The 22533-nt window shown below is 39.7% G+C and overlaps 1 protein-coding gene across 16 annotated transcripts in view; it reads left to right on the top strand.

Moving 5' to 3' along the window:
* LRRC3B (leucine rich repeat containing 3B) overlaps positions 1 to 22153 on the top strand; it is an 82951-nt gene extending 60798 nt beyond the window's left edge. For 5 of the 16 annotated variants that reach the window (XM_081286443.1, XM_081286435.1, XM_081286436.1 and 2 more), the window contains one exon: positions 20881 to 22153. In XM_081286443.1, coding sequence (XP_081142569.1) covers positions 21040 to 21819 — 780 coding nt within the window. In that variant the 5' untranslated portion in view covers positions 20881 to 21039 and the 3' untranslated portion in view covers positions 21820 to 22153. Of the gene's footprint in view, positions 1 to 1585; positions 2228 to 2993; positions 3164 to 14294; positions 14367 to 15732; positions 15804 to 18240; positions 18342 to 20880 lie in introns of those variants that run through there. The other 11 variants (XM_081286434.1, XM_081286447.1, XM_081286445.1 and 8 more) reach the window with 10 other exon arrangements.
* Positions 22154 to 22533: the final 380 nt, after the last annotated feature.

The following is a 22533-nucleotide window of genomic DNA, read 5'->3' as shown; positions in this document are numbered from 1 at the left end:
TCCATTATCCTTGGGTGTTTCAGAACAGATCCTGCTTCCTTCTGCTTTGGCTGTCCTTGGCACTGTCTTTTAAGGAGACCTCCTCATCATTTTCTTTTTCCGCTGCTATGACAATCAGTGCGTCCTTTGCATTATAATTGCTCTAAATATGGCCTCACATTCCTCTTCTCTACTTCAGATGGGATAGTATGCTTCCAAACCTGAGTTTGCTTAGTAAAATTTGGGCTACTCCGGGTGGCAAGCTGCTGAGCATATGATTCCTTTGCCTTTTTCTTTGAAAAAAGCTACTGCTGGAGAGAGCTCCCCACCCTTTCTTCTTTCATCCCACAGATCATTTCCATACATCCCACTCGATATTGCCTGGCAGCATGGGGACAAGAATAGCATGGAGCCTTGAAACCCACAGAAGAGCTGCAGCCTCCCCCCACTCCCTTGTATACTTGTGAGCTGAGCTGCTAACAAGTGGCACAATCTATTCATTTGAATTTCATCTCCCTTCATTTCCTCTGCCTTCCCCCTGGTGCTGGTGATAATGAGCAGACCCAAGGAGGCAGATGGAAAGGGAAGAGAAGCAGGGGTTGAGATAATCCGCCAGTTTAAATAGTCAGGAATTAGCCTTGACTCCCCCGCCCTCCCACAGCTTTGTGCCATCCCACAGTGGCTGCTGGATGGAGCCACCAACCAAGGAGATATTTCATAAGTAGCCTCTGGAAAGTTTTTTTTTTTTTTCTTTCTCAGATTCTTTCCTGCTTTGGTACTCTAGAGATATCTCGTTGAAGCAACCATCTTGGTCATCTCAGAAGGAGATGCATGCCTGGGAAGACATAAGATGGAAGTTTCAAGATAACAGATTAATATTAAAGGGATAAGTGTTTAAAAATATGCCCAGTAGCTCTTTCAAGCCAGTGTGGCATCTGCCGTTTTCTGGTAGCAGAGAATGCTTCCCTACAGAGGGGAGCAGGCACACATTTTAAATAAGGGACCACTGAAAGAGTAATGTTGCTTCTTTGTGCCAAGGGAAGGAGTTCAGTGTAGCCAGGGAATATTTGCCAGCACGGTAGAGAATAATGACTGTCCTACCAACCCCCATGGCTGCCTGGAATAGACTTTTTAACCTCTCCCTCCCTGTCTGCCTGTAGACCAGCAAGAACTGCCTCTGCTGTCAATAACTGTTGGTTGGCTGTGAACAGATCAGCTGGGATCTCCAAACATACAAAAATCTACTACCTAGAAAAGAAAAAAAAAAATGTACCTCTTTACATGACCCAGGCCTCAGTTTCTCCATTACAGAACGAGCACCCCCTGCTTCAGCTAGAGAGAGGCCAGTGTCTGCAGCCCCAGCGTTCACCTGGACTCCAGGGAGTCCCACCAGCTGAGCACCGGAGTCCTTGCAGCTGCTCCATCTCCATAAGGATGGATAATGATATCTTTCTTTCAAACCAGAATCAAAGTGGAGGCACAGAGGGAAATGCTGACACATGGAAATGAAAAATCCACCAGGACAGATTCCATCTCTCCCTGCCTCACCCCCCCATAAATATCTCACCTTCTCATTTTGACTCTATGTGTGTTTGTTTTGGCAGGGGGGGACAGGCCATGCCACAGGCTTGCTGGCAGTGTATCTTAGACCACCAGGACCCTTTCTGACATGCTAAACAAGAACATCTCCTCACAGAGCCTGTCCTCCTGCTGACCAGGGACATCTCTGGGTGATTTGGGGTGAGCAGAGTTGTCATTGTCAGGATCAGGCCCGATGTCAGTGTTCGTGAATTGGGGGCTGCTTTCCCCATTTTTCCAGTGAGAGAGGCTCTGTGTTTTATTTGAAATCTAATTGCCTGAGGAGAAGCTCACAGTTAGTAGCTCTCCCTCCTCCTCCTTCTCCTCCTCCTCCTCCTCCTTCATTTCCACACGGACTGCATACAGATGAGAGATAGCCAAGTCTGCCCTGGGGAAGGAGGAGCCCAGCTCTCTCCTCATAAGAGTGTTAAGTTTGTGAGAAACTCCAGCATGTTTTCAGCTACTCAGCCCTTCATTGAGCAAACATGTCCAGAGCCCACACTGTCACCAGCCCACAGGTCACCCTGGGGACACCCACAGATGTGATGTTCAGATGGTCCACAGGCCCAACCGATGCATGGATGCTTTTTGCTCTGCTCTGTCCAATCCTTCCAAATGTGTGACTTTAGGGATTGCTGAGTTGGCCACAGGAAGAGAAAGGAGCACTCGGGTGAGCTATATTCCTGGCTAGACGGAGTGTTACTAAGTCGGAGAATCAGGGAGACCATGCCAGACTCGTTCTCTTCATATGCTCATAAACTGTGACTATATAATGCAAAAAAACAACCACCAGTGGAGTTGTTAGCACTTGACCGAATACATGTTTGAGCTGGCTATGTATAAAAATTGCTTTGATACACTAGCTATTTGGTCACAATTTCTGTCTTTTGGGAAAGGAAATTTATGACTGCATGTTAATATGATGGTGATCTACTTTTTAAAAGTTAGGCAAGCCTTTAACAGGAGGCAAGATGAGGATTTACACTCTCTTATTCTGGAAACAACTATCTTTCTTCTGCTTAACTTGCTTGGCTTTTTAGCCTGGATGGATTCCTACCATTTTTACTTATCTTACCTGCCAGTTGGTTCACTGAGATAGAGTAAATTCACCGAGATAGAGTAAATGCAAGGATAGAGAATACCAATTCAGATTTACTTCAACTGGCCTGTTACATCTGAGCAAGGAGATAGAAGAAGTCTCACTGCATCATATAGACAATTAAATGGGCTTGGAAAGTTTTATTTGGTTTGTTGTTGACAAAAGTTAAGTCCCTGGGTAGCTGTTAATTTTTCCGGGTGGTTCCCAGTGGAAAATCAAGCCAACTCACGTTCATGAATTTCCCAGTAGGGATTTGTTGAGCTGCACGGTATGGAAAAGATAGGCCATAATCTCAGTCCTGATTTCCGTTTTTTTTTTTTTTTTTTTTAATTTTGAGGGATTTCTTTCCTGTGAAAGGAAGATTTCTTTTGGTTGGAAAAACACATGACTATCTGAGAAGATAAAGAACCCAACTGGAGCCGGGCACTGTGGTGAATGCCTATAATCCCTGAGGCTTGGGAGGCTGAGGCAGGAAGATCATAAATTCAAAGCCAGCCTACAGCAATAGTGAGTCACTAAGCAACTCAGTGAGACCCTGTCTCTGAATAAAATACAAAATAGGGCTGGGGATGTAGCTCTGTTGTTGAATAGTGTCCCTGAATTCAATCTCCAGTACCTACAAGAACCCAATTGGAGAATAGAGCAATAAGGATGTTTCTAAATTAAATCCAAGCCATTGATCTAAAAGGAAATGCCTTGTTGATTCACTGGCATAATTAGGTAAACAGGAGGCAGCCTGTCTGGTGATCCCACTGTGAGAATTAAATTGTACTCAGGCACTTTCTATGTTTGACCTTGTTTTGGTTGGTGTTACATTTTGTCTTCTCCTGTAAGGAGGACCTCAGTTTCTTTGAACAATATATGTCACAGGATAACATAAATGAGCAAAATGTTGACCTTGTATGATCTCCCATGAGATGCTTGGGAAGGTGGCTTTAGAATGTAGGTTAAGGTGCTTGATAAAATGAAAACCCTAAATCTGGGGCAAATCATATGAAGGTTGGGCATGCTTTGCACACCACTGGGTTTCTGCCAACAGGTTGCAGGGTAGCAATGTTACTTGGCTTAATGGGCAGTGGTTCTGAAAGAAAACATGATGAGATTCAAAATAGCTGTTCTGGTTATGAGCTGATTCCTGGCTACCTGGCTTCCCATTTCATACATTATCTGTGCAATCTGTCTCAACTCCAGGCCTTTTATCCACTTCACTGACTCTGTAGCCAGATTTTGAATTCCTGATTAGGAAAAACACTGGATGGAAGGAGAAGCCGAGTGCAAATGATGTCTCTATTCCTCTCTAATTGAAATCAGGATGCAGGCGTCAGTCTCAGGTCATCGGCTTGGGTGATTTAGGGAGAATTTGTGTGAGGCCACAGTTCTGGACAAGGCTTGCTGGGGGGTAAATGGCCTAAGTAAAGTGGGGAACAGATCTCCCGGGGCTCTGCACTTCAGGCTGGCTAATGGATAGCAGGCTCCATTTCATGGAAGTCCTTTGCAGATGAAACGTGCAATGAGAACCTCATACTATCCACGTGCTTGCAGTGACTCTTGAATTAATAAAATGTTATATATTTCAGTTCTGGATGCTCAGGATTCCCAAGGAATAACATTTAAATTCTTCATTGGATCTTTGGAACCTTTGCTTCCCTTGTCGTCAGCTCTTTGATGTTTGTCTTGGGTGTTTGCAGGATAGCTTCTGAGAGCTGGGGAGAAGTAGAAAGCGCACACACAGACACTTGGAATTACCACATGGGTCCTGTTTCCATGAGTAATTTTTTTTTGTGGGGTGGGTACTGGGGATTGAACTCAGGGACACTCGCCCACTGAGCCACACCCCCAGCCCTATTTTGTATTTTATTCAGAGACAGGGTCTCACTGAGGTGCTTAGCACCTCGCCATTGTTGAGGCTGGCTTTGAACTCGCCATCCTCCTGCCTCAGCCTCCCAAGCTGCTGGGATTACTGGCATGCACCACCACGCCCAGCTCCATGAGTAATGTTTAAAACAAAAACTATTCAAAAATGAACACTAGCTTACATTTATTGTGCACTGACTGTGCACCAGGTTTTGTTCTAAGTCCTTTACCAAAATAATCTCACTTTATCCTTCGTAGGAATAGAAGAAGTAAGGACTACTGTTTTGCTCGTTTTATGGATGAGGAAAGCAAGGTTACTGAAGGAACTGAGGTTTAGAGTCAGCATAAAGTCTGAGTCCTTGCTCCTAACCACTAGACTACACTGCTAGAGGGCACTGACTGCACATAACACACTGTGCTGGATACCAGGGATATATAAGCAAACAATGTTTAAATTTGTTGTTCAGATCTGACCTTATAATTGCATAAATATCTTTCATCTGTGTATCAGTTTTTCTGGGCTACTCAGAGGTTACCATAACAACTTGGAACATTATTGACTGTGATGGTCAGCAGATAGAATTAGGTAATTTGGTTTCTAATGACAGTGGGATGGCTGATATCCTTCAGCATGGAGCAATTATAACATTTTTGAATGAGTTCCTTAGTATGCTTTTCTTCAGAAGCATACTCTTTCATTAATTGTTACTGTACAGGTGTTAAATACTGATCAGACCTTGTGAAAATAAATATATATATTCATTTGTTAAAATATTCATGTGCATCAATTAGCTTTAGCTATATTTTAAGTACCCCTAAATTTAGTGTCATTTATTATTATTCACAAATCTGTGAGTAGCATGGTGGTTCTGGGCTTAGCTGGGCTCATTCATTGGTGTGTTTCTCAGCTAGAGATTGGAGAGTTGGCTCTGGGGATCTGGGCTGGGCTTTCTCGTGTTGGAGTGTGGTTGGCACTGAGTTGAGACAGCTGGCTTCTTTGATGTTGTCTCAGACCTCTCAGCAGGCTAGCCAGCTCTGGTTAACATGGAGACTGGACAGAGTTCCAAGAGCAAAAGCAGAAGCACACAAGGTCTGTTGGAAGGGCCTGAGATCAGAACTGGCACAGGGGCCCTTCAACCTCAGGGTATAGTCAAAGCAAATCCCAAGCCAGCCTAGACTCAAAGTGTGGGAAAAATAGACTCCAACTCTCAATGGGGGATGATTTGGGATCCCTTTGCCAAAAAAAGCATGGATAACACAGAATGAAGAGCAAGTAAAAGCCATTTGTGGAAACAATCTACCAAACCATGTGAAATAGGTATCATCATGTGCTCATTTTACAGATGAAAACATTGTGTCCAATGTTAAGTAACATGCATTAAAAATCATAAAACTAAACCAGGCCTGGTGGCTCACGCCTGTAATCCCAGCAACCTGGGAGGCTGAGACAGAGAATCATGAGTTCAAAGCCAGACTCAGCAAAAGCAAGGTGCAGAGTAACTCAGTGAGACCCTGTCTGTAAGGAAAATACAAATAGGGCTGGGGATGTGGCTCAATGTCAAGTGCCCCTGAGTTCAATCCCAGGTACCCACCCCTTCCAAAAAAAAAAAATCACAAGACTAATAAGTAGCAAATTATTAGCAATAAATAGTAAGTGGTTGAACAACAAAGTAAATAAACTTAAATATGTCTAACTCCAAACCTCTTTTTAAAAATGCCATTTGTAAGATTTTATGGGCCTTTAAGAATTATATTTTTAAACAGTATTTTCACCAAAAAAAAAATGGTGACTGAAGATGAAGAAATAGCAAAAGATAAAATTCAAACATGATAATAGCCCATTTGTTTTAATTTACTTATAGGCATGAGTAGTTTTAATCAAGGGACATTAATTAAACAAAAAAAATGACCCTTAGCAATAGCTGTGAATTATTAATTTTTTCATCTTTGCCTACACATATAGTAATTGGTGTTGGGTATTTCTCCATGTTAATACTATGCAGCTTGATAATGATCAAGTGCAATGAGAATTCTCATTTGCAAAACTCACCACTTTATACTCCTACGGAGCATTTTGGTAATGTGAGAGAATATAGCCAGTAGTAGAGGTAGTCTTAGATGCTGCTCAGTTAGGTTTGAATTTAGCAAATGTCTTATTCTGTGGATGGTTACACTGTAAAAATAAAGATATGAGGATAGGGGCTTTGGCAGGGGGCCACATCTATTTGGGAAATTCTGGGTTAGTTGATACTTGAATGCAAATTATCAGAAACTTTAACAGATTGATATCCATTGACTTCAGGATATTTACTTGGTAGAACCTTCAGATACCTAGCCTTTTATACAACCCCTGGAAAAGCCAAACTCGGTTCCGATCCCTTTGCAAGTGTATTGGAGTCAGTAATATTGGTCAAGCATCTACTATGAGACAGGTATTAGCAAAACCATATCAGAAAGCAATGAAATGGGTATTATTCTCACTTATACTCAAGGAAACAGACCCCCGCCGGCTGCTATCAGAACTGAGAGTTTTAGTGTAGTAAAGGTAGTTTTATTTAGCTTATTTAAATGACTGTCCAGGGGGGCTGATCAGGAAGAAATACCACATTTCAGATACTTTGTATATTTTATAGCCCTTAACAGATTAGGTTATCAGTCAGTGCCCACTGGCCAATCCCCTTTATTGTCTAGTTAATTATGATAGCATTCATGGCAAAAAAAAAAATTACAACAGTAGAAAATGGTGTAAGATAAAAAATATAAATTCACCTCTATACATCCAGAACAATTTCTAGAGGTAAGATTTGTATCAGTTTTTTTTCATAATTCTTCCATAACATTTTAAAGCTCTTGTGTGTATATGTGTATGTGTGTCTTTCTGTTTTGCACATAAAAATTTTGCCTGTGATATGTCGTTGACTTTTTTTTTTTTTATAATCTGGACTTGCAGATGACCTCTTTCTTTTTATTGATGTAACCATATTTATTTAATCAATCTGTTTGTGGTGAATAGATTTATTCTAGTTTTTAAAATCCTTTTTCTTTTTCTTTCTTTCTTTTTTTTTTTTTTTTTGCTCTAGCAAACAATGCCTCAAAGAAAAAGCAACCTTATACATATATCTTTGCTTAGCTATGTTTTTCAATGAAAATACATAAAGGGATCATTTTCCCCCAGTGACTCTTCTTGGAAAAAACAGTGGACTATAGCCAAGAAAATGTTGCAGTAGCTGTAAAATAAAAAGGCCTTTTTTAATATAAAGTTTTGACCAAAAAAAAAAATGGGACACTGTCTTTTGATCTGCTCTTTTCTGACCAGGAAGCATAAAGACTAAGACAATGAAAATGGTCCCCATCATTGTGCACCAGGGTCCACAATGGCCAAAATGAGGAGAGGGCAATTCAGCCTCCCCAAGTTGCTGCCTTCCCATGGAACAGCCCAGCTCTGCGCAGTTCACTCTTGATGCTCTTGACTCAGGTTCTATACAAACTGGATGATGTAACCAACTCTCCATGAAGTCATTGTCCATTATGTTATCCAGTGGTTCTTTGAGTAATGGGGACCATATATGGAATTATTTTAATTCTACCTTATTTATGGTAGCAAAAGGTAGGAGGCAACCTAGATATCTAATAAAAGACTAAGGCCTAAATAGAATATTTAACCCCATTTCCTGAAGACTCTGATAATTTTGGCCCCATGTCCAGAAGTTTTGAGTTTACACTGACACGTATCCGGCACAGATGTCTGTTTTATTCTCAGTCAGGGATCAACATATTCTTTTCAAGTGACAGCCTGTGAGCTTGTCCAGACTTTCACCTAACTCTTAAGGATGCTGTCTGTGAGACGATCCTGCGTCTTATTGAGCCTGGACAGTTTCTGCTAGAATAGCTGCTCTAGCACAGTTGTCCCCAGCTACTTTTCATTGTCACAAGTGACTTTGTTTGTAAATAAACCTCTCACTTGTTAACCATCCTGTGCCACCACACTTTTTATCCCGTCCTCATTTTATCCTGCATTTCTAATGAACATCATCTATAGATAATAATTTATCTTTCTGGGGCTCAGAGAGTCTTTCACAGATCAATGACTTCACCTTATGCCTAAGACCAAAGAAAATTTAAACATTGTCCATTAATGTTGTGTCATAGTCCTTTTCCAGGATCTTTTAAAAATTCTGAAACTTGAAAATGTGTATCTCTGTTAAGAGCTAATCATCTTTTGCTGTACGAGATAACTCAAGTTTTGTCATTTGACTTTTTTGTTTTCTTCCTTTGGCTGCCAGGAAACTCAAGCTAAGTTGGGTACTGAATTACCCATAGAAAGGGGAGTCAGGAAGAAACACTCAAGTTCTATTCTGTATTTACTGTGTAAGTTTACCACGATTGCTTTAAAAAATGTCCACAACCCAATTAGCTGAAACAAAACACATCAAATCTCTGAGAGTTTCAAGGGCAGACATCTGAAATCAGTTTCAGTGGACAAAAATCCATTTGTTGGACATCCACATTTTCTCCAAACAGTGTAAAGGAGAATCCATTTCTTGCTATTTTCAGTTTCTAGTGGTTCCAGCATTTCTTGATTTGGACTCACATCACTCCAATCTCTACCTTAGTAGTTTTGTTGCCTTCTTGCCTTTCGTGTTATATTTCCCTCTGCCTTCCTTTTATAAGGATGCTTAAAATTACATTTATGGCCTTTCTGGATAATCTAGAATCACTCAAGATGCCTAACTTAATCACATCTACCAAGTTTCCTTTTCCATAAAAAGTAACATTCATAGGTTTTGGAGACCAGATCCAAATATTTTAGGGTCCATTTTTTGGTCTACCCTCTAGCCCCCAAAGATTGATATTCATCCTCTAATATGAACACATGCCAACAACCCCAACATCTCAATGCATTATCAGTCCAAACGTCCATAATCTCATCATATGAATCAGGTATGGGGAGACTCAAAATATGACCATCTTGGGCATAATTTTTCTTCATCTCTAAAGTGTTTGGTCCAGTGCCTTGTACATAGGAGGTGCCCACAAAATGTTAGGGGACAATCAGAATCAACTGCTCATCCTTTTGTTCATTACATGCTATAGTTTCTTTACCATTCCATAATTCTTCTGTAACTAAGTCTTTGAACATGGGCCATCAGTTCCTCCTTGGAACAATATGGAAAAGTTAATGATAAGTGAAAAATAAAATTACGATTTAGAAAACATAGGAAAAAGGACAAGCAGACTGGGGGCAAAGTGGAGTGGCTGTCCTCTATGGGCTCCACATTGTCATAGCAGAGAGGAGACAGTGTGAGATGATGGTGATGGTGATGAGAAGGACCTTGAAGATGATGGAGTAGTATGACATACGGTGGTAGTAACTCTTACTAAGAGTTATTATATGTTTCATGCATGTTATCTCAATTAATTCTGACCATACCCTTGTGATATGGGAGTTGTTTTTTACCCCAAGTTCAGATGAGAAAACTGGGATAGACAGGTTACACAATTAGCAAAGCAGCCACACTGTACTCTGTGTTCTCCAATTAAAGCCACGTACACTCTGAAAAAGTCTCACATAGCAATGTATAGTCCTTCTATTTTATTCTTGGAGTTCATAGAATGCTATTTCGGAGAATTGTTGCTTATTGCACTTGGGGTTTCCATTTTGTGTAACTATAAAGGGATCATCCATATGCTAACTAGGATTCCTAAGGATCTCCTGCTTCACCAAAAAGAGGATTTCTTCTCCTCTGGAAGTTCTTTTTATAAGACAGAGCAGCTTCCCTATCCCCAAATTTTCTTTAGAAAAAAAATTAAAACTTTCAGACAAGTTGAAAAAAAATGTGACAGTGAACTACATATCCATCATTTTTTCCTGAACCAATTGTTAATTGTTTTCCACTTCTATCGCCATTTCTACATTATAGACAGAGTTTGTGTTTGCCAAACACGTTGAAAGTTAAAGTTTTATAACAATGTACCCCCGATACTTCAGCATGTATCTCCTAAGAATAAGGATTGTGTCGATCCTTCTATATCAAAATAAGCTAAGAACTTAAACTTGATCAAATAACATTTAACATACAGTCTACATTTGAATTTCCCTAGATCTTCCCACGTTGTCCATTTTTACCATCTTTTTAAAATCTAGTTCATCTTTTGCATGCCTTTAGTTGTGACATCTTTTTTCCTTTAATCTACAAATTCTGTAGTCTGTTTTGAAGATATCTTTTCATTTAATTTTGTCTTTTATTTTTGTCTTTCTTTGTTTCATTTTCTTTTAAGCTTTTCAAAGAGGCTATTATCTGAAAATGCCTCAAATTCTGGATTAGTCTGGCCTTTTCCTGTTGACTAGGTTCAGGTTAGATATATGTGTTTTGGTGTGAACACTACACAGGTGATATGAGAATTATTTCCTACTTGATTCGGTTTAAAAGAAATATGAGGTTCCCTAAACAAAATGATCTGACATTTTAGGCAAACAACTAAATGCTAGAATCTATGATAGAGCATCCTCTTTGGCCATTGAAAGTTTCTGAAACACCTCTCACATATATTTATGTCAGTTTATCCTTGTAGCCATGAGACCACTGAGGTAGATATTATTGATGTTTTGATTTATTACTGGTATACTGAGTTGATACGAGGGCCACCAAAGCATAGAAGTGTAAGTAATTTGCTAAATTAATAAAGTTCATTCCTTGAGAAGTTGAGGATTAAATCCAGTTTCTAGACCATTGTTTTGAAAGATAATCTTGTGGGGCTGGGGGTGTGGCTCAAGCAGTAGTGCGCTTGCCTGGCATGCATGTGGCCTGGGTTCGATCCTCAACACCACATACAAACAAAGATGTTGTGTCCGCCGAGAACTAAAAAATAAATATTAATAAATTATCTCTCTCTCTCTCTTTAAAAAAAATAAAAAAAGAAACATAATCTTGTACTTTCCCACCAAGCTGGTAACTATTATCACAGTATCTAGTATAAAAAGAAAAATTCAGGGTTAAGCAGGATAAATATTTTTAAAAACAATGATAACACTCACTCATCCTACACAGAAGTCTAGCTGAATTCTGCCAAAATTAAGGCTTTTTACAGGCAACTTTCAAGCTATCCTGGACTATGCTGAGTATTCAGGACTAAACTTACATAGATTTATTTTAAAAATTTGCAAAGCTCTTATTGTTGTAAATGTCATAGACAAAATGCTAGGAAATAATAATAGAGAACCCAAAAGAAGCCACCATGGACAATTCCCTTTTAATCTCCCTATAAATTTGCAGTGTGTTGCATAATAATTATGGATGTTAGCCAAGACATAATGGTATCTTTACTTCTATGCTCAGTACCCAAAGAGAGATGAATGCTGGGTTTTTTTTAAAAAAGTAAATTTTAAAAAATCTATTTGTTTGTTTTTCCAGTGAATTCATGGGTAGGAAGAACTTTGAAATCCACCCTGGAAATCTATGAGCACCAGATCATTTAGGAAGGAGACAATGTGTTCAGAAGCCTCTGTCTTTTTCCAGTATATCAGGTGTTTAAACATTTATTTTGTGAAATTGTTTTCAAAGAGGAAAAGGAGTGCCAACACTGACTGAGATCTGAAACAAATGGGTTTCGTGCCATTTTGAGAGTCTCGGGGCTGGGGAATGCAGTTCAGTGGTGGAGTGCTTGCCTACCATGTAGGAGACATTGGGTTCAGCACCCAGCACTGCCATAGGAAGAGGTCAACAGAGAGCTTGTTTGGCATTTGAAACTCAGCACTTGTGTTAACAGACTCTCCATATAAAAAAGTAAGCAGTAAAAGAGGTTCAAACTGATGCATATTGGACAGGAACTGTTCTGGGGAACATCTGGGATCTCAGCTCTGGCCCTCTGCTAGCCAGTTGTGTGACTTTGAGGAGTCTCTGTTCTATGAGTTCCTCCAGGGTACAGGATGCATGCTGTCCAGCATGTGTATCTGACAAGGCTATTTATCAAATAAGAACATATGCAAGAACCTGCCTCACAAGCATCTACAGTAGTTCACAAATGTAGGGCAAATGTCTCATCTTAGAAATTTGGATTTAGATGCTCTTCAGCCTTTCTTACTCCCTCATTTTACACCACACATCTTTCTTTACAATGTGCAATATAAAATCCATCTTGGTCCTTGTTCCTTATTTCAGTAGAATCAGTTGAGAAGAAGAAAAAGAAATACTACTGTTTAGCTGTACAATGCTGTATGGTGCCACATTAGACAAGGGCCTTCAGATCTTGCTTCTGAGCTAAATGTGGTGATGTATGCCTGTAATACCAGCTACTCATTGGAGACCCACAGGAAATTGTTTCTCATCCCTTATTGACGACTCTGGAGGTGTAGGCTTACTCCATCAAAACCTGACTCCACCTCCAGTTACATAACAGGTTGACCTGGTTCTTCTTCTAGGAAACTCTGCCCCCAAGCTCTGGGGGTCATGTAATAAACTCATTTCTTGGTGAGGTGGCAGGATAGTTACCTCTTGGCCCTTTTTACATTTAAAGTAGGGAAGGAGATGTTAGACTCACAGAACGTGTGTCAGTCAAGCACCACATGATAACTTAATTCCCCACTAACATCCATTTCACTAGGAACCTAGCCAAAACTTCAGTTTCACCATCCTGTTTTAGATGAGCTCATCATTTTTTTGTAACTATGTTTTTTAATTTGTTGTTTTTAGAAATACATGACAGTAGAGTGTATTTTGACATATTATACATACGTGGAATGCAACCCATTCCAATTAGGATCCCATATTTGTGGTTGTACACGATGTGGAGTTGGATATAGTACACTGGTTGTGTATTCATTTATGAACATAGGAAAGTTATAATACCTGGCATGTAACAAATTTCAAGTAAATTATAGCTGGGGTTTTTTTTATGAAATGAGAATGGATCCTAATTCATTTTGATGTTTGTTAAATTCTTACCATAGGCAATGTGAAAACATAAAAAGGAGTAAGATACTGACCCTACCCTTGGAGCCCGTAGGGTCTATTAATAAAGAAGATAATGTCTTTAAGAAAGAAAATGATAAATGACATCATAAAGGCAAGGATATTAAAGAAGAGAGAGTTTGTAGATTTCAGCAGCTCCCTGTGTCGAACCATTCTGAATCTGCAATCAAATTCTATTTCCTTTAAATAAAAGGATGCTGTATTCCTCCTGCATCTATACACCTTCTCAGTTCATATCCTTGACTAAAGGATGGCAGCTGCTGTTATTTAATGGACCACCTAAATGACACATGGGCCACATCTTCATAATTGCATTTGGAATCAGGAAAGCTGGTCCACATGGTAGGGATCATCCACTGGGATGGTGTCTCATAAGTTTCATATTTGTGGGACATGGTGCCCTCTTTATCACTTTTTTGCTCACTATCTGAGCTTATTGAGCTCAGGTTTCTGGTCTACTCAAGGAAACATGGAGAGAGAGCTGATTGGAAAGGAGTTGTTATGAACAACAGGAGGCCATTAGAGCTTGTAGATCAAATGAAAATCAAATGCTATATTTAACCTGATGATGGACAGTGAAAGCAGAGCAAAACTGGCCAGAGGCAGTCCAGAAAGAGGGCTTGTTCTATTTTTAAGAACAAGATGGTGGTTTGAGTGATGAATGAGGCAACGGGAAGGCTTTTTCAAAGTAGAGGTAGAAGACAGAATGCAAATGAAAACTTCCCAGGAAATCAGAAGGGAAGAACAGGTGGTTGAAGGTAGAGTGGGGAGGTCACTGTAGGAAGCTGAAAGTAAAATTGTGATTTTACTTTCAGGTATGCCTTGATGGAAATGTAAAGCAAAAATTTAAGGCAAGACTCAGCGCTCAAGATGTGAATGAAGGAGAGGTTAACACGATCCCAAAGAGCAGCAGTGGAAGAAATCACCTGTGCAACTCATTCACCTGAATTATTTAGACACCAACTCTATTTTCCTGATTTTTTTTCCCCTGGGGATAGAAAGAGTCAGGATTATACAGATTAATAGGTTATGCAGCCTATACTTAGTTTATAGGAAATCTAATCATATACTTAAATCTGTGTATGATTTCTATGCTAGGTATATAGTTACTTTTGGAGGTACCGTCTTGAAGATAACACATACTCAAACCTGAGCTTTGATGAGTGAAAACCACTCAGATGAGAATGAGAAAATATTGTTTATTGAGAGTTTCTAAGCTGAGGAGTCAGCGACTATCCCTTGCATCTGGCAAAGACTGAAAGGCAGGCAGAGAACAGTGGAAGCTTTTCGGTAAAACAAAAGGAAGCTTCAGGTAAGCCCCAGTTGGAGGTTATTCACCTGGGGAGGCTGAAGGCAAGCTAACTAAAGGAGAGCATCCTATGTCACTGGCTAGGGGTACACATTTGGCTCTCTCTGCTTGGTCCAAAATCGGAAGCAGCAACAATATTTAGGGAGTCTGTCATTTATTGATCAAGTCTTGGCTAATTTGGGCTGGTTGCCACAGAGGCTGAGGTTGGCTTCTTGGACTGAAGGCTGCCGGTTGTGGGTCAAGCTTCTATTTTTATATGTCATCCATTTATATATTTAGTATCTTGAAACATGCTCTGCTTTTCAAAATTCATCATCTTCTCATTGCCTTTGCTCCCTGGGACACCACTGTCCAGCTCTTTCATATGCTGAATCCTTACTTTCTGAGGCATTAAATTTGGGTTAGTTTTTCAGCTGATTTCTGGTACTTTTGTGTTATCATCTTTTAAATTTTTATTATAAAGTAAAATAAAACACGCCTTTATTACAAAAATTTGAGATCATATAGAATTACAGAGTATGCATTCTTCTTCTCAGTAGCATCACAATTCCACTACTCACTCAGAATTAACCATTATTAAATGTTTCTTTCTTTTTTTCAGGGACGGGGGGTTGTAACTAGGGATTGAACAAAGAGGTGCTTAACCACTAAGCCACATCCTCTTCTTATATTTTATTTTTGAGGCAGGGTCTCACTAATTTGCTTAGGGCCTCACTAAGATGGCTGAGGCTGGCTTTGAACTTGTGATCCTCCTGCTTCAGCCTCCCAAACCACTGGGATTACAAGGACTGTCCCACCAAGCCTAGGCATTATTAAAAGTTTCTGATATAATCTTTTGGAAATGATCTATACGTATGTGATCATATTTCATATACCTATATTTGCTTATTCTTTTTTTAAAAAAAAAATATACAGGGGCTGGAGTTGTGGCTCAGTGGTGGAGTGCTTGTCTAGCACGTGTGAGGCACTGGGTTCGATCTTCAGCACCATGTAAAAATAAATAAATAAAATAAAGGTATTGTGCCCATCTACAACTACAAAACTATTTTTTTAAAAAAATTGCTATACAAATGTGCTTATATTATAAATGCCATTTTTTTTCCAGCTGCTTTTTGGGATCATATTTGGACTTCTTTACATCAATTCAAGTTAAATATTTAAGCTTCTTTGTAAATTTTAAATTTTTGGTATTTAGAAATTGCTCATAAAAAGAGTACACCAATCTATTTGCTCATCAAGTGTTTGAGAATGCTTTGTTCTTCACATGTTCATTGACTTTAAATAGTCTTCCTAATTTTAAACATAATAATAGATGCTTTAAATTAAACTTATTTTACTGTCAATGAGATCAAGGATCTTTTTATATTGTTTGTTTTATCTACATCATCAAAGTTATATTGTCATTTCTATATCCTGCTTTTTTTTGGGGGGGGTCTATTAAAAAATAAAATCAGGTGTTTTTTAATCATCTGTCCCTTGACTTTGGATCACCTCACAGTTTTTGCCATGCAGAGGGTTTAAATTTATATAATTAAATATATTTCCCCCCACTGGTTTGAATTCTGTGTTGTGCGTCAAAAGGCGCCTCTGTTTTGCTATTTTTTTTTTTTTGCCTTTTAATCAAGTCCTCCCATTTAATAGTAGAGTTGCACAGAATGTAATTGAAAGGAATTGGTGTATCTGGTATATCTTTCTGAATTTGGTGCACTCTATTGCCTCAGAAGGGTTAATAACACTTTTCAGTTAGAATCCCTAAGTGGTCCTGAGTATTCCTTAATAATGAGAAGAACAAAGTAGAAAGCAAGACAGAATTGTTAGTAAGCCACTGAATTAACTGTCTTCTCACCAAATGAAGAATCTGCTAAGTGCACTTCTTTTTATTTTATTTCTTAGAGAGAGAGAGAGAGAGAGAGAGAGAGAGAGAGAGAGAGAGAGAGAATTTTTTTCAATATTTATTTTTTAGTTTTCAACATCTTTTATTTTATTTTTATGTGGTGCTAAGGATCGAACCCAGCGTCCTGCTCATGCCAGGCGAGTGTGCTACCGCTTGAGCCACATCCCCAGCCCCTATGTGTACTTCTTTTTCCTTCTGGAGATAATATGTGAAGCTTGCCACCCAATCCCAGTATTAACTGCTGTAGCTCAGACACCTATGTGCAGGAAAATGTGAGCAAGGCACGAGTTTGGGAATAAAATGCTCCTCTTTGGGGGCACAGACCATACCTGGGCATTAATTAGAAATGATATGGCCTTCTGGTTGACACACTTGAAAGGAATGAGTGGATAAGAAGGAGGTTGTCCAGTAAATTGAGAATTGCCGAGAAGGAGTTGGAAGGCAGAAAAGACACTGTAGTTTTGCTGGTCTTGTTCTTTTGGGGGGCAGGCAGTGACTGTGGTTACTGTTTCTTCCTTCACCAGTGTGACCTCAGGGCCTTGCTTATATCTACTCACTCATTCTGAAGTTCGGAAGTCAATGCTCTTCCCAGGAGCACATTTTGTTTGCTGCTTTGGGTATTTGTGTACAAACTTGATCCAAAGCAGCGTGGGAGGGAGTTTGAGGTTTCCAAGCTCCTGTTTAGCACTGTTCTCTGCTAGATGCTAACCAGTCCAGAAGAATACCCACCATTTTTGTCTGCAAGATTCATCTCTTCATATCTTCCTTTTCCAGCAGCTGCTATTGATCTGTTTAGCAACTTAAGGCAGTGTCAAGCTGACCTCCTTGGAAACTAGTTGTCCAGCATTGTGGAGTGAGCGGAAGTTGCTCTTCCATCCCTGCTGTGAGGATGACCTTAACCCCACATTTTTAACCTTGCTATCTATCTCTTGGATATCTGCCCTTATCTAGTTGTGCTGTTAAAAATTTTATTTATCACAGCTCTAAAACCTGAAAAGTCCAAGATCAAGGTTCCAGATTGGTGTCTGGTGAGGGTCAGATTCCAGTTCAAAGATGTCCATCTTTTCTCTGTGACTTCACATGGTAGAAGGAGCAAAGGAATTTCTCTAGGGACTCTCTTATAAGGATACTAATGCCATTCATGAGAGCCCCACTCCCAGGACCTATTCAACTCCCCAAACTCCATCTTCCAAACACCCTTACAATGGGAATTAGATTTCAATATGGGGACACCAATGTTCAGACCATCACAACATCCAAGGACTCAGCTTGCTACATCCTTCATCTGTTGTCATTTTTATCCTGGCAGAGGGTGAACACCAGGCACTTGTCCCAGCAATCAAGCCAACCTCAGAAGGTTTTATTCTTCTTTTATCAAACATTGTAGAAAATTAAATACTTAGTTTTAGTCTAACGTTTTTTAATGCAAGAGACTCTCCGTATTTGCACATCTAACAAACATTTCATCCAAAGTCCAAGTGGCCCTCCAGAAGCATGAGAGATTCCATCTCAAGAAGGATTGATCCTAAGAACTCAACGTGTCTCCTAACCATTTCTTGTCTGTGACTGTAGCCATTGGCATGATCGTTCTGGAGAAACCATGACAAAGCCTATAGGAGTCTGATGAGAAAGAGCTCTACTCTTCCCTTTGTTTCTCAGGTGCCTGTACTTAATGCTTCCAAAGTCCACCACATTGGCATATAAAAGTGGTAGACATTTGATGAGCCATTGTTTGTGTTAAAATAATAACAAAAATAGTCACCATATGGGAGAAAAACACAGATAGACTTGCATTGCTTCATTCATATAACAGATATTTATTTAGCCCTTACAGTATGCCAAGCACTATGGTAAGTGTCAGGCATGTATCTAGGAATAATACAAGTGACCACAACTGACAAGCACTGAGCTCTTTCTACTTCATCAGGCACTGTGCTGAGTGCTTTGTGTGGTTTATCTTATGTAATTCTCTAACCAACCTTGTAACTAGTATGTTTAAAGTCTCTGTAAAAAGATAAGGAAAATAAGGTTTTGAGAGATTGAACAACCTAGCCAAGAGCATCTTGCTAACAAGGATTCAAGCTGGTACACAACCCAGTATATTTCCTAATCGGAACCTGTTTACTCTTATTTTTTCATGAGGCACAAACAAGTCCTTGCCTTCATAGAATTTTTAGTCTGAATTAAATAGAAAACGTTTATACAGAAAAACTCTTTTAAATAAACCGGGGGGGGGGGGGATGAACTCTCTCCCAGAGGAGGTTTCCCACCTTTGTAGAGATTTTAAGCAGGTTCACGCTCCATTAATGAAAGTTGCTTGGTTGACACAGCCTCCTTTTTTTTTTCCTATGAAATTAACTCTCTCTCTTGTGTCTGTCTCTAGTCTTCCTTCTAGCATCCCTGCCTTGTCCTTCTGCTCTTCTTTCTTCTCTGAGTGCCCTGCCTTCCATATCTGTTTATTTTGCCTCTCTCCCAACTAGATAATTACTAGAGTTCCCAAATGTCATGCAATGCAGTTTGGGAGGAAAATATGGAAGGGAGGGACGCTTCACTGCAAATGATAGGAGCTGTTGATGGATGGCTTAGCCAACCTAGGGGTCCTTCTTTCGCACTTTCTGGCATTTAAGTGATACAGGATTCCAAAAGCACAACCACTCCATTTGCCTGCTGTTAATCTCATTTTTCCATGATTAACAACCCAGTTCATTATGTTTTCAGCTCACATTAATCATCTCTTCTGCAAGTTTGGTAACATTTGGAGTCATTTCCCTCTGTATTTATCCATCTGGGATCTTTATAAAGGATAAGTTTGCAGAAAGTCATTTGTTGCTTATGCAGAAAGACTTTTGATGCTCACTACTGTAAGAGGAGTGAATACTTTTTCCTTATTTCTCAGATCCTGGAAGAGAAATTTCTGAAAGCATGCATAGATTTTTCTCTACCATGCAGAGGGTCTCCTCAACAGAGCCCCATGGGATTCTCAACTTGGAGCAAGATCCACAGAGTATAGGATTAAGCTACAACATAATTGCATCAGAAATCACAAAAAAAAAAAAAAAAGCAATGCTTGCTGGATCCTGAGTACCATCACAGAGCAGATGGGATTGGAAGAGAGCTGTGGGGGTAGTGGAAAGAGTAGTGAGATTAATGAGTCAGAACAAAACTTTGGCTGCAGTTCTATCTCTACACCTACAAGCTGTTTGACCTTGGGCAAGTCATATTATTTCTATCCACTAGTCTTGGTTAACTGGTCCCAAAGCTATGTCTGTCCTCTCTTTATCAGAGGGTAGCTTTGAAGGTTAACTTTGTATACTTATCTCTGCTTGTTGCTTTAATTAAACTTGATAGTATTGCTTATATTAATTTTGCAATTTCTATGGCTCTTTCTAGTGCTAATATGGAAAGAAAAATTAGCCTACTGGACAAGTTTTAGAGGCTAGTATTTCTTAATTCTCTTCTTTACTAAAAAGTTTTGTAGGTATGTGTCATATTTGAAGATCCCTTGGGGAGGGGATATGTTGTTTAGAAGACAGAAAGAGAATCGTTTGGAAATTCAGTTAGAAGCATCCTCGCAGGTATAATATAATCTCAGGAGGTCACAAGGGAAGCAACTCTTCTGAAAGTTCCTGTTTGGCTACCCCCAAGAATATTTTGTTGTGAGGGTTAGAAGGCATTTATTCATTTCTTAATTCAAGAATTAATTTCTTTAGAGACAATATTCCAAATTGGGCATCTATTCAAAAGCCATGACACCTATTCCTGACTCTGGCCATTAACTGTGAAATATTGGTATTATTTCTCATGGCTGCCCAGATTAAGGGCTAAATTGCATTAATGCATCTGTTACTATAGGAAGGTCGAAAGACATAATTCAATTTCACTGCTGTAGAACTTAGAAGGGGTCCAGGAGAGAAGTAAGGATCAGAGAAATGGGGACTGTTTGCTCTAATTCTGCCCAGCTGAACACAAGGAAACAGAATTTGAAAATGTTGTCATTTATTGACGGTCTTCTCCCCAACTCGTGGGATTTGAGCAGGAGATTCCCATTACACAGATAATTCCCAGTGGCGTTAATGGAAATTATCTGCATAACTAACCTTCCTGCCCACTTAGAATGCCAGACGCCTGAGAGCACTTTTAATTGCAGTGTTCCTCCCTTTGCAAAAGGGCTAATTGCATCTGCTTCCCTTTCCTTTAGGTTCCCAGGCAAGGGCAGGAATAATGAAGAGATGCACGTGTTAGCTGCAGCCTTTTGAGCCACACAAGGAGGAAATCAAGGTGTGGACAGAGCTGGAACCATTGCCACAGTTGTTGGAGTCAATGAGGAATGGACTTGTGATTATGCTGACATTCCAGCATGAATCTGGTAGACCTGTGGTTAACCCGTTCTCTCTCCATGTGTCTCCTTCTACAGAGTTTTGTTCTTATGATACTGTGCTTCCATTCTGCCAGTATGTGTCCCAAGGGCTGTCTTTGTTCTTCCTCCGGGGGCTTAAATGTCACCTGTAGCAATGCAAATCTCAAGGAAATACCTAGAGATCTTCCTCCCGAAACAGTCTTACTGTATCTGGACTCCAATCAGATCACGTCTATCCCCAATGAAATTTTTAAAGACCTGCATCAACTGAGAGTTCTCAACCTGTCCAAAAACGGCATCGAGTTTATTGATGAGCACGCCTTCAAAGGAGTAGCTGAAACCTTGCAGACTCTGGACTTGTCGGACAATCGGATTCAAAGCGTGCATAAAAATGCCTTCAATAACCTGAAGGCCAGGGCCAGAATCGCCAACAACCCCTGGCACTGTGACTGTACTTTGCAGCAGGTTCTGAGGAGCATGGCGTCCAATCATGAGACAGCCCACAATGTGATCTGCAAGACCTCCGTGTTGGACGAACACGCCGGAAGACCATTCCTCAATGCTGCCAACGATGCTGACCTTTGTAACCTCCCTAAAAAAACTACCGATTATGCCATGCTGGTCACCATGTTTGGCTGGTTCACCATGGTGATCTCGTATGTGGTGTATTACGTGAGGCAAAATCAGGAGGATGCCCGGAGACACCTCGAATACTTGAAATCCCTGCCAAGCAGGCAAAAGAAAGCAGACGAACCTGATGACATTAGCACTGTGGTATAATGTCCAAACTGACTGGCATTGAGAAAGAAAGTAGTTTGAGATTGCAGTAGAATAAGTGGTTTAATTCTCCCATCCATTGTAAACATCTAAAACTTTGTATTTCAGTTTCTTTGAATTATGCCACTGTTGAACTTTTAACAAACACTATGACATAACAAATAATTTTAGTTTAGGTAATGGATTCCCTTAATTGTACCCCTGGTGGTATATTCCTGAGTAAGCTACTATCTGAACATTAGTTAGACCCATCTCACTATTTAATAACGAAATTTATTTTTTTAATTTAAAACCAAATAAAAGCTTAACTTTGAACCATGGAAAACAGAGTTTTTTGGTCCAAAATAAACAAACAAACAAAAGCCCAGTATAGTCATTCTACTTGTTTTGAAGAAAAACAGACCACCCTGTAATTCTAAAGAACCATCACAACAAAGGATGTATTATTAAGCCTTACTGTGCACTAGGGAGACATAGTTGAATTATTGACCAACTTGAGTATCAGATTTTGAGATACTGAGTTTTAGCAAACCCAGGTGGTTATCCAAGTATGGCATCCTGCAGGTGTTTAAGCTGAAATGTCTTTTGGCATTTGCCCTTCAAAATAGGTATGTAAATACTTGCTGTGCAATTACTCTATACTAGATACAATGAACAAGAAAAAAATATGGCACATATTCTGTCCTCGAGATTACCTTCTGGTGGACAGGAATGTGT

The sequence above is a fragment of the Spermophilus citellus genome (assembly GCF_964194105.1).
Source record: "Spermophilus citellus genome assembly, chromosome: 3".
Classification (NCBI taxonomy): domain Eukaryota; kingdom Metazoa; phylum Chordata; class Mammalia; order Rodentia; family Sciuridae; genus Spermophilus; species Spermophilus citellus.
This window is presented reverse-complemented; position numbering and strand designations above follow the sequence as displayed.